Source organism: Erpetoichthys calabaricus, chromosome 13 (assembly GCF_900747795.2).
Source record: "Erpetoichthys calabaricus chromosome 13, fErpCal1.3, whole genome shotgun sequence".
Lineage (NCBI taxonomy): Eukaryota > Metazoa > Chordata > Cladistia > Polypteriformes > Polypteridae > Erpetoichthys > Erpetoichthys calabaricus.
The window spans coordinates 134,951,680-134,964,881 of NC_041406.2; the positions used below are offsets into that span (position 1 = coordinate 134,951,680).

General features: G+C 39.4%; 2 protein-coding genes across 2 annotated transcripts in view; one reads left to right on the plus strand and one right to left on the minus strand.

Moving 5' to 3' along the window:
* grhl2b (grainyhead-like transcription factor 2b) overlaps window positions 1–13,202 on the plus strand; it is a 338,201-nt gene that overhangs the window by 238,230 nt on the left and 86,769 nt on the right. The window contains 1 exon segment of the mRNA XM_028817651.2: window positions 1,764–1,849. Within this exon segment, the coding sequence (XP_028673484.2) occupies window positions 1,764–1,849 (86 nt within the window).
* The window catches only part of LOC127529991 (uncharacterized), a 205,018-nt gene that overhangs the window by 132,121 nt on the left and 59,695 nt on the right, over window positions 1–13,202 (minus strand). The gene's annotated exons all lie outside the window — the stretch shown is intronic.

Below are 13,202 nucleotides of genomic sequence, written 5' to 3' on the forward strand. Positions count from 1 at the left end.
ACGGTTACTATTGTGCAAGAGAACACATTTCAAGCTTCTAATGGAGCTGTCTATAAAAAGCCGACAGTCTTCTGGTCGATATTCTGTTAGTCCCATTTGAAATACAATTCCTGGGATATCATTGCAGTATACAAGTTCTTCCTCTTGGTTGAAATATGGGAGAAGCCTTTCTTCTCTTGTCTGATAGGCTGTAATTTTAACTTACACCTTTATAAGATTTTGTTCATTAAGTCCAGACGCTAAAAGTTCATATGCTTGCTTGGACAGATGAAAGTCTCGAATCAGGTCATTGAGTTCTTTTTGGCTTAATGGTTGAGGCGTCGAAGAGCTTCCCTCAAATTCACTTCCACTGCTACTACCTGCCATACGCTCCAATCCCTGCCTCTCTTCAGAGTCTGACAGTGGCTGGTTTGGTAGTCTGGTAAACACTGGTATGGGAACGTCATTGCCATGTGGAATAGGTCGTCTTGCTGATTCCAGATCAGGATAATCCCACCGAGCTTTCTTGTAATGATTAAAGCCTTTAATCTTTACAACACAAAAATAACAATTGTCATGGTGGTTTTTCGGTATCTTTTCGGTTCTCTCCATACCATTGGCACACCAAAGTTTAAACTTTTTCTTTCACCTTTTGTCCACTGTCGTAGGTGCTCCACACATGTTTTGCAAACCATATGTGCAGCCCAAGACTTATTGTGGTCTCCAAGCTGTACTCCAAAATAAGACAGGTATACTCAATGCACAAAGTATGTGATATTTCTTCTTTGTTTTTCAACCATGTACTTTCCACAGATGTAGCAGAAAACATCAGGATTGTTGATGCAGGTTCTTCTTGATGAAGTCATAATTTTTACATGTATTTATATACTTAAGACAGAACTTTTTGGGTATAAACCAAGACTGGGTTGACAAACTTATACTGTAGCCGATTTCTTTCCTCTGCAAATTCACAGTTGAATTCTGGCTTCAAAAAGTCGCTTTTATAGCATTGTAGGCCTACAAATTGAAATACAAAATAATTATATGGGATATTTCATTACCTAAGACATTGTTAAATAGTCAAAAGACAGACCAAAAGCTATTGCATTTGTTATCACACACAAGTTGCATTGGGGGAATGCATTATTTTCATGGATGTCCATTATCTCAAAAACTAGAACCAATTCAGCAAAAGTAATGGGATTTTTGAATTCAGCACCCACAAAATACTCTAAATCCATTCAAAAAACCTTGGCACCTGAAAGAAATTTTTTTTTTGTAGTCCTGTGATTCTTTTGAAGTTTATTAATTAGAAGGAAATATTGACTTCTTCAAACTCAAAACTTGATAAATGTTTACATGTAATATTTACTTATTTCTGGGCATCCATGATGTCATCATGCAAGCTGCCTATCTCAACAATACAAAAAGAATTCAAATAATTAATACAGTATATGTGCAAGAATTGTGTATATCCAATAGTATGCAGAACTTTCCGTGTCTATCATGCTATTAAAGATATGGTGAAGGAAGTTCAGTCCACGTTTTACAGTTAATGGATATATTAGATTCATTTTTGAAGAAAGACCAGTATTTGATAAAAATCCTACTATGAGGTACAAAGGTTTTCATATTTTTGACTATTTATTTCGTCTTTAGAGAAATTCCATTTTTTCCAAAGTAAATCATACATATGCTGTTTTTTTTCCATTGTTAATCATGTCCCAAACAAATGAAAAATACTGTCTAAAAAAATAAACCTTAATGTTAATATTTTTCTGCAGTGCTTCTGTATGTACGTAAGGAATTGGACGAAGTGTTTGATGCACTAATGTTAAAATCGCCAACTGTGAAGGGGCTTATGGATGCTGTAAGTTATCATTTCTTTTAGATTAGACCAATATTGTATGACTTTCTGGATAAAATGATCAACAAAACCAAATCTGTTTAAGGTTCCGTCATGTGCTTTCCAAATAAAGAAGTGGGATTAATGACATTGAAGAGGGTGCAGAGAAGAGATTTAGATTTGAAACTATACCTTTGCAGCATGAGAAAAAAAATACTGTAAACAGATCTATGAGAAAGTATTTCAAATTATAAAAAGAGAGTATTGCGATCTAGAATTTAAGTTTTGCAAACACTTGCCAGGCTGCAGGACCTCTTAGATAGATTTAACATAAAAATGAAGTATCGGAATAGCTCTTACACTAATCTAGGATGTTCCTGTTAGAGTAGTTTGTAATTTCATATCCATAACCTTATCACTGGTAGTTATTTGAAATGTATGTAAAATATAAAGTTGTGAGCATTCATTGATTTGACCAAAAAAAGTCAAAGCAAACTGACCTTATCTAAGGTTAATTGTTCAGAGTTAATTATTTTGGAAAATAATGGAAGACAGTGAATGTAACACTGGAAAACAAATATTTTGTTTTGTAAATAGTTTTGGGTGTATGTTTTGGATTTTGACCTACTGATCAGAAAAATCATCGATATTTTAAGTCTACTAATATGTTGCCCACAAAATAAGCTTTTTTGCTTAATCCAGACATTCCCAGGAACTGTTAGAGAAAAATCTTGATCCTTGGTTTACTTCAGCACTCATACATAAAAGGTTGTTTAGACTCCAGCAATATACTGTGTAAGCATAAGTAATTTATTTAACCAAGAGTTCAAGAAGTCACTTTTGCATTATAATCACAGTTGTGCTAACAATCCTTTGCTCAGACAAAGACTTTATAGTTATGAATATACAAAATCATCCTTAACATATACCTGATAACATGCTAATCTAAAATAGATAGTTATGGGATATTAGATCGTCCTGTCTTAGGTTGTTACATGAAGAGATACATGATGCTTTACTTCAAGTTCAGAGGCTACCTTGGGGTCTGCATACAAGAATGATTTCATCTTGTATAAAGAATATACACAAAAGACAATACAAATAAAAAGCTGTTACAGCATGAACTCGGTGCAGGTTGCACAATATGCAGTGGATATGCTAAAGCTGAGGCATGCCTGGGAGTGCTTAGTTAATATGGATGCTGGCAGTATAAGCTATAACAGTGGCTAGTAAAAACAGATCCATTTTGATTACGTTGGTATCAGTTTGTGCATATGCAGATACACATATTCTATGGGCAGTGTGTGTACTTAGTATTTATTGTGTAGACTTTCATTTGTTAAAGTAGAAATGTCTTGCCAATTCTGCAAAAGCCTTCATGCATTTTGTTACACTTGTGACAAGTATAGGTTGAATCCTCAAAGATACAGCATGACAGCACTTTCTAAGAAAGGGTATGATCTCTTGTAAAGTTGAAAATATTTAAAAATTGTAAAATCTCTTGGATTGAAAACTTCAAGATAAACCATGAGCTCCTCATATTTGTTAGTAAAAATAAGAAATCTATTGAACACTCCAACATCCCTTCAGACCAGTGCCGCATGATGAATGTCTGCCATTACTGAAGCCACCAGAGACATAGAGCCTGGATGAGACAGATGAAGATGCCACAATACACGGTGAAAACTACAGTGATCCAGTTTTTGAACCATTTGTCTGGTAGGCCTCATCAGATAACACGCTCAAAATGAATTGGTTAGAGACTTAAGTTTGTGAAAAGCAAAACTACTGTTGCCACATGTGAAAATTAATGTCTTTTGGACCTACCAAGAGAATTTGCCAAATTTATTTGCACAGGATGACAACCTTCTGTTTCTGCTCTGACACTGATGGGCTGTTTATGGCTTAATGCTGTGAGCATGAGCCACAACAATGGTGTCTTTTTATTGATTCGTTACTTTTAAGCCTGAAAGCTATCTTGTTACACAACAGCAGTGTCCACCCTTCAATACCCATTGGCTCTGCAATAAGCATGAAAGAGACCTACAAAAGCATGGAACTGTTGTTGAAACATACAGGGCATAGTACAACTACAACTGGAACATCTAGGGTGATCAGAAGTAGTGGAACTGCTACTGAGAATGCAGCTCGGGCATACCAAGTACTGTTGTTTCATTTGTGAGTGGGATAGCCGGGCTAAAGCATCACATTAAGAATTGCCTGCTGTGTGTGCATTTGGCTCCAGGCAAGAAAAGTGTTAAACATAAACCACTTGTTGAGCCAATAAAACTATTTTTGCAGCCACGTCATATGAAGTTGGACTGATGAAAATTTTTGCAAAAAGTGATGAACAAGGAATGCAAAAAATGTAATTATATGAGACAGATGTTTCTATGAGTAAATGATGCCAAGGTTATTTTTTTTATCTACAAATCAGACACATCATCAATGACCAGCAATTCAAACATTTGCTATTGGGGCCGAGAGGAAATCACATAGAAGGCTTTCAAGTATGCTGCTGAAAATTTTTTTGGCAATCATAGCACCAAACTACATCCAGCTGGTTGACAACATGCTTAAAATATACAAAACCATGAAGGGCAACATGTCACTAATGATTAATTTTCTGAATTCAGATTTGACAGTTCCTTGCTAATATTGATGCAGTCAGTGTCAAACATGGTGAAAGGTTTCAGCAGGACATTGTAACAATAATAAAGCAATTTCAGAGAAAGTGTAATCCATCAATGCTGGTCAAATGTTGTTGGACACCGAAATGAGAAGCGTCAGATGCTGTATATAAATGAAAATCAGCAGAAAAACATTTTTGTTTCAAGTGATGAAATGCAATGCTTTATTTTACAGACTTACATTATGATATTATGATTTATATTGAGATGCTGCCCTTCTACTAAATATATCTGTTTTATAAGATCATATAGATTTATTTTTTGTTACTTATTCATTAATATTTGCCTAATCTTATTTGTTTTTATTTTTCTTGTAACTTTCCCTTTGACATCTTATAAAGCACTTTGAGCTACATTGTTTATATGAAAATTTTCTATACAAATAAATACTCTTGTCAGCATCATTAAGCTAGTAAACACACTAAAATTAACAAAAGTTCATTTTATATTTCTCCTATTTCCTATGTGATAGAATCAATTTGAAATTATATTGTTAGTTTTCCTTCCAGTAAAAGGAGACATACTTTTGAGTCCCAGAGAAATGTTACACTAGCAATGTAATTTTGAAATGCATTAAACTTGTCTTTTTCAATTTGTTTATGCACAGACCTGGCCCTGCAATGGACTGACATCCCATCCACGGTTGGATCCTTCCATGTTAATTAGATAAACAGACAAATAAATGGTGGCTACTTCATTTTATATGTTTGAAAATTGATTTGATAAATACCAATTTGCTCTGGTCATAGAAGATGCCTTCTTCTAGGCAGCTGGTTTTTGTATAGCTGATGAGCCAGAAGGGGCGTAACTACTTGCCCTCACTGGGCAGTTTTTCAATGAAAAGGAGAACAGTGCCCCCTCTTGCCCCGGTGGGTTATTGCATATCTTGATCATGCCTATGAGGAGATTTTTCGATAGACACATGACACAGCCCTCACACAAGTTTGGCCCTGGGGTCTGGGTGGGATGAAGCGAGTAGATTTTGCTGAGAGATCATTGGCCTAGGGGAGGGCATCTGCATTAGTGTGGAGGTACCCCTGCCAATGGAACACTGAATTTCTTTGTAGGGCTGGAAGCGCAGGAACCAGTAGGTGATGCTGGGGTTCGAGTAATGATGGGGGCAGTGCCACTGCAGGGGGACATGGTCTGGAACTGACATCAACAACATTTATTTCTATAGCACATTTTCATACAAATGATGTAGCTCAAAGTGCTTTATAAGATGAAGAAAGAAAAATATAAAATAAGTTTAGGCAATACTAAGTAACAAAGAATAAAGTACGATCAGATGGCTAGGAGGACAGAAAAAACAAACAAAACAAAAAAAAACCCAGAGGGCAAGAGAAGAAAATCTGCACGGTTTCTGAGGCCATGAGGCTGCCCAGCCCCCACTGGGCATTCTACCTAACCCAAATAATCTAAATCAGTCCTCATGGTTTTCAGGTTTCACGCGGAAGAATTAGATGATGATGGTCATGTGGACATCTGGCCTTCAATCCATCAATGTAGGGACTGCATGGTGCCTTGATCAGGTGGCGGTGACGCAGATTGCTACCACAGAAAACCAGAAAAAAAAAAACAGCAGAGAAAGTAGGGGTTACGGAGCCATGATAAAAATGATAATTAAATGCATATACAGAATGTCAGGGTTACACTAAAATGAAGCTATAAGTAAGCCATATTAAAATAATGGGTTTTTAGCAGTTTTTTCTTTAAAAGTGCTCCACTGTATTAACCTTCTGAATTTCTATTAGTGAGCTATTCCAGATTTTGGGTGCATAACAGCAAAAGGCTGTTTGAAGATCAAAGGTTATGATTTGGAGTAAAAGGTGAGAGGCATTCCGAAATATAGGATGGAGCGAGATTATTTCTGGCTTTGTAAACCATAAGCAGTATTTAAAGTCAATTCTAAATGGCACAGGTAACCAGTGTAGTGACATCAAAACTGGGGTGATGTGCTCGGATTTTCTTTTCCTAGTTAAGATTCTGGTAGCTGTATTCTGTACTAGTTGCAATCAATTGATGTTTTTTGTAGGCAGTCCTGAGAGGAGTGCATTACAGTAATCTAGTTGACTACAAGCAAAAGAGTAAACTCATTTTTCAGCATTTTGTAAAGTCATAAGAGATCTAACTTTTGCTGTTTCTTAAGTAAAAAGATGCTGTCCTAGTGATCTGATTAATATGTGTTTTAAAATTTAGGTCAGAGTCAATAATTACCCCTAAATTCTTTACCTCTGTCTTGACATTTAAGCCTAATGGATCGAGTTTATTTCTAATATCCTCGTTATATCAATTTTTCCAATCACTAAGATTTCTGTTTTCTCCTTATTTAGTTTGAGAAAATTACTACTCATCCACTCAGAAACACAAGTAAAACATGGGTCAGTGAACCAAAAGAGTTAGGGTCATCAGGCACTATTGATAAATACAGTTGTGTGTCGTCAGCATAGCTGTAGTAGCTCACATTATGCCTTGAGATAATCTGACTTTATGGAAGCATGTAGATCAAAAAAGAGATGCTATAGGTTTCTTGCAGATTGCAAATCCTGTTTTCATCTAGGATTTCCCAGTATTTTTCTGAATTTTATCATTTACCATCATAATTTCTAAGGGCTTGTTGCACAGATGTATCCTCATATCATGATGCTACCAACACCGTGCTTCATGTTAAAGATGTGTTTCTGATAATGTGTTGTGTCTGGTTTACTCCAAACATGGTGTTTAGTCTGATGGCCAAAATGCTCAATTTTGATGTCATGATAACAGCAACAACAACATTAATGTCTGTAGCACATGTTCATACCAAGGATGTAGCTCAAACTGCTTTTCAAAATCTCAAAGAAATAGTTACAAGCGAAGAAAAAAAGAATAATAAAAATGAATAAATAGCCGGTCAGAACAGGTTGAGGAGCATGCACTGGTACGTCCTCCGGAAATGACCCTCTTTCTGCCATAGCTAGGTTTGGGCATTCCCTTCGCCTTGTCCAGCCACTCGGGTCCTCAACAATGAGGATCCTGTGAGCCAGATCACCCTCGGGGAAACACGCCACATGGCCGTAGTGCCATAACTGACACTCCCTCACAATGTAGGTAATGTGCCTCATTCAGGACTCCATGACTCCACTCATTTGGCACAAAGTCAAACCAGCGGTACCCAAGGATTCTCAGAAGAGAGGCAGTACTAAAGGAATCCAGTCTTCGTCATAGGTCACTGGATAGTTTCCATGTCTCACAACTATAGAGTCCTGGTGCTTCTTGTCTTGCTATAAAGACTTGGACCTTCGCCTTTTGCATAGATATCAGGAGCACAACACACCCTTTTCCAGCGACCTCATGACTCCCCATGCTCTCCTTATCCATCAACTGACTTCATTGAAGAGTCACCAGAGACATGAATGTTGCTGCCGAATTAAGTAAACCTCTCAGCAAGGTCGGCACTCTCTCCACAGACTGACACACTGTTGATGGCTGTGCCTAAGAGGTCATTAAAGGCCTGGATGCTGTTTTTTTATCCAGGACACTCGCAAGCCCAGACACTCAGACTCCTTGCTCAGTCTCTTGAGAACCCCAATCAGGTCCTCCATTGACTCCGCGAAGATCACAGCATTGTTGGCAAAGTCAAGATCTGTAAATCTTTCTTCACCAACAGATGCCCCACAGCCACTGGATCCCACGACCTTGCCCAACACCCAGTCCAGGCAAGCATTGAACAGAAGTAGGAGCAAAAACACACCCCTGACAAGCCCCAGAATGAACTGGGAAAAACATAGAGGTTCTGCCTCCACTCTGCACAGCACTCACAGTACCAATGCACAGGTGGGCTACGACATTCAGCTACCTTTAGGGGATCCCACGAAGTATCAGGATGTCCCACAGGGCAGCGCAATCAACTGAGTTGAAAGCTTTGCGAAAATTGATAAAGGGTGCAAATAAACTCTGCCGATATTTGTGTTTAAATAACACCAAAAAAAATGCACACATACATATGATAGATATGTAATTAATAGAGAAATTGGGTCATTATATATTGAAATCCGTTTTAATGTCTCTAAAGATGAGTCTGATGATGTCAGATGTCTAGGGAGGACAGAAAAAAATTAAAAAAAAAAAAAAAAAAAAAAGGGTTCCAAGACCAAAAGCCCACCCAGCCCTCACTAGGTATTCTGCCTAATCAGCGTATTCTTCCTGCTGACTTTAGAGTCTCCAGTGTGCTTTGTGGCAAATTCTATCTGATATATTCATTATTTTTAAACCGTGGTATTATCTTTGCCATCTATCCCATAAAGCTTAGATTTATGAAGCACCAAGGCAACAGTTGTTTAATGCACAGTCTCTCCAATCTCTTCCACTTTAGATTAGAACACATTTAAAATTATCAAAGATCTCTTGGTGACCTTCCTCACCAGTTGTCTTCTTGCACAATCACTTAGTTTTTATTGATGGCCCACTTTAGTAAGATTTTCAGCTGTGCCACACCATTTCCTTTTCTTAAAGATTGATTGATTGTATAGTGCTTCGCAAGAGAAGAAAGCATGCCAGGCAATGCTTTCTTAAAGCAGGAATAAGATAGAATGCATTATTTACAACAACACTATAACAACAATCACACCTCATGACATCATCACCCTACTCATTCCCAAAAGGAACTGTGTGAATTGTACTCTTAAATTATTGTGGCACCTCCAGCCGGAAACCGCCTGACCCGCACCCCCCAAATACCAATTCACAAGCACAGGCATTATTAACTTGGTCAGGGTACTCAATGTGCACCAGGTCCGGACACGTACAGGCAGGTTTCGGATCAGAGATGGAGCACTTGCATCCATAGGCTCAAGAGACACGGGTGCATTGACAGTAGCAAGGGCCAGATCTCTGCTGGGTAGCAGGTCAGAGGTGAACTCTATGTCATATCCATGTGAATGGGCTTGAGGTGTTCAATAAAAATTGTCATTTTCTATCCATATCAAGTATAACCGTCTTTCTCGTGAATATTAGCATTCTGGCACATTACACAACCCGCTGTTTGGCAAAGAGCATGTTTTTTGAGACTCTGTTTCACAAACTTGTTTGCCCCTATAAGTTGGGATGCCCTTTTGTCCTGGAAGTAGTAAGGTATGGATGACCAATGCTGGTGCCATCCTACTGTATGTCTGACAACTGTATGCTGGTTTCTGCTTAGTTGAGTGCTTGGACTTTCAGTACTAATGTGGACGGTGGCAACTGTGAGCTGGGAAAGGTAGTCAGTTATCACATTATTGTTACCCTTGACGTGTCAGATGTCCATGGTAAATTTCGAGGCTAGGTGTCACTGCCGCCGTGTGGACCAAGGTTCTATTACCATGGACGTGGCACCGATAAAGGGGTTGTGGGCAACAAACACAGTAAATGGCCTACCTTTAAACAAGAAATGGAAATGCCGGATGGCCAGATACATTCTCAGTAGCTCGAAGTTAAAGATGCTGTACTTTTTCTCATTGGGTCATTACCGTCTGCTGAAAAACGCTGATGGCTACCAAGCATCATCCACCCACTATTCAAGAACCACTCCAACTGCATTATCCATCAGATGTAAGGGCAAGTTAAGAATTGAGTAGCAAGTGCTCAAGCATGCTTGCTTTCTTCATGGAATGTTTGGTGTCTGTGAATGCCTCATCCATTTCTTGGAGCCACATGACAGGGTGTTTCAAAGTTTGGTCTAGAGTGCTTTGCATGCATGTTGCATAATTATGGCTGTTTGAGGAATGAAACCGTAGTAGAAATTTTCCTTCCCAAGAATACCTGAAGGACATGCACAGTGCTGTGTTGTGGAAAGTCAGTGACAGCAGAAACTTTGGAAGACAAAAGAATTGCACACTCATTGGTAATGCAATGTCCCAGAGAGTCTATAACAGGCACTTTGAATAGGCATTTTGCTGGATTGATAAGCAGCCCACGCAGGCTGAGACTTTCAAACAAGGCTTGGAGATGAGTGAGACCCTGAAGAAACTGGCAATTATTATGTTATCCAGGTAGACAAAATGAGAAATCCACATCGATGAGGATAGAGTCCATCAACTTTTGAAATGTGCTGAACAGTGTGTGCATGATTTGGAACAACCTAAAGGGGGTGATGACTTTTTTGGGAAAGTCCTCCAGATGCACAGGTACTTGGTCGTAGCTCCAAATTTGGTCAACTTTTGAAATAATTACTTTTCCAGGTAGCCACGCTAAGAAATCACGTATGTGTAAGACTGGGTAGCAGTTAGGGACTGTTTTGTCATTTAATTCATGGAAGTTGCCTCATGGCATAAATCCTCCACCTACTTTGAGCACCACATGGAGAGGTGATGCCTATTGGCTATTCAATTGGCACATGATTCCTAACCTTTCCATGTTTGCAAATGTTAGGAATAGATTTTAGGAGGTGAACATAAGTTTGTACTTAGCAGTTCAGTGGTAGAGATGTAGTATTCAAACCCTTGCTTAGTTTCTGCTGCTGAAAAAAGATTTTGCACATCTATATGAATTAATTGAGTGGGTGGTTGAATACACAAGTCATGGACATCATGTTGTACAAGGTGGAAGAGGCAAAGTCTTTTGCATCCACAAAGCAATGGTTTTTAACATCAACTAACAAGGCTTTTGTACACAAGAAACCTGCACCTAGCAGTGGTCTGGCCATGTTGGCCAAGATGAAATTCCAACCAAAGCGTCTTCTGCTGAAACATCAGGTAGTATGCCTTTTTCCATACGTTGAGATCGTTAGTGCCATTAGCATCCACCAGTATGGGCCCCTCTCTCCCCAAAGCCACATTGATTGGATGATGCAGGCGGCATGCTCAGCTGTCTGCCAGTATCGCACAAAGAGACAGCAGCCAGATTGAGCATCTGTAAAGAAGAGTAGGTGGCCTGCAGGGTCAGGTGAGATAGGGTTTATTGTTTCACGAGGGGTGTATTTATACAGTGGGCAGCATTTTTTTGCTTTCTAAACCAAAAAGGGTATGGTATAAAGACAGTCAAGGTGTTGGGTTTAAGGTTGATGGGGGAAGGGCAGGGCAAGTGCTAGTCTTACTAAATGGTCCGATGAAGGTTGTAGGAAGCAGGTAACTTTGTGAAGCAGATTGTGACCTGTCATAACCCAGCACATTAGCTAGAGCAGTACACTCTTGTTCTGGCATCTGCTGCAGAAACAAGATTTATGGCTGCCTACCAAAGCTAACATTAATGCAGAGGGTTTCGAGTCTCAATGGCCGGGAAATAATAGTAGTTTCAATGCCCACTATGACTCCATGAGGCCATACACCTCTTAAAGGTATGCGTTTAACTCTTTTAGGGCTAATTTTTTGTTTGTTTCTTTTCTCCCAGGGCTGAATATTTTTCCAAAAACTAACATTTTTTAAAAAAGAACACAAAGCAATTGTTTAACATATCAAATCAACAAAAAATATTTACTTTTGACAAATGTTACTGTCTTGCATGTTGTATGAGCCTGCATACTCTATGATTTCACATTCATATCACATACATTTTACACAGCAAAGTCTGATCTCGCTCAAAGCAGCCAATTTCAGTCATTGCCACATTGCACTCCTTACAATATGTGTTCCTTTGGTGCCTATTTTTCAATTGTCTGTTGCTGCACTTTCTAACATATATTGTTAGTGTGTACTGTAGAGAGACAAGTCACCCATTTGCCATCGTGCCATGCCACTGCCGCCAAGTTTTCTGCCTGCATGAAAACCGTATTGTCACCTCTTTTCATCTTCTGAAACTTTATGAATTTTATGTATGGCATTATAGCCTGGTTCACCCCATGGGATTTGCTTCTGTTTATTACAGAAGTGAATAAAACTTTGCAGCAGCACGTACCTAAGCCACCAGGGGACAAAACACGTTTGGACCAATGCTCCCTGAAGTTATATCACCAGTTCTGTCCCATCTCTATTTGTAATGCCACAGCGCGCTTCATCTCATCTTTCGTTGTGGGTTTCCACTTTGAAAAATGAGAATGCGATGCAAACGCAGCCCGCGATTCAAAAAAAATCGCTGCCTACCTGTTTGTGACGTCTGACAGTAGCTGAAAAGCAGCATGAGGAGAGAGCAGCCTGAAGTACAGCAGCTGGTGATCTGTCGTGTCCAACAGCAAGCCATACCGTCTTGTAAACTCCGGTAGCCAGATCGGCTCTCAACGGATCAATGTCTGTGTACTTATCCCATGCGAACCTTGCCGTAGATGCATCGGCTGCGCGAAGGCACTCAACTGGCAGCAGATCCGCTGGCGCGGCATCGGCTGGTGTCTGATCAGCTGATGCCTGCTTCTAACTCTCTTGCTCGATCTCCTGATCACTGCCAATAAAGTCCGATTCTGAAAAATCAAGAGTCTGACTCCGCGATAATGCGCAAAACATCGTCTTCCGAGTGTTTTCTTTTCTGCACTTGCTTCGCTGCCTTTTCACATGTCGGTGCCATCTTGCCTTTGTTTACATTTCGCAACTCACGCACACGCAATGTTTATTTGCCGAGTCACCGAGTCTAGCATTCCTCCAAGCACAGAGGGAATGCCTGTGTCGTGACAGTGAGATTTGTCGCCATTAACAGCTGATTGTCGCCCCCTATCCCTGGATGTCGACTTTTGTCGACATTCGCCTTCAACCCCTCCTGTCGACAAAAGTCGACATCCGCCCTAAAAGAGTTAAAGTCACTTATTC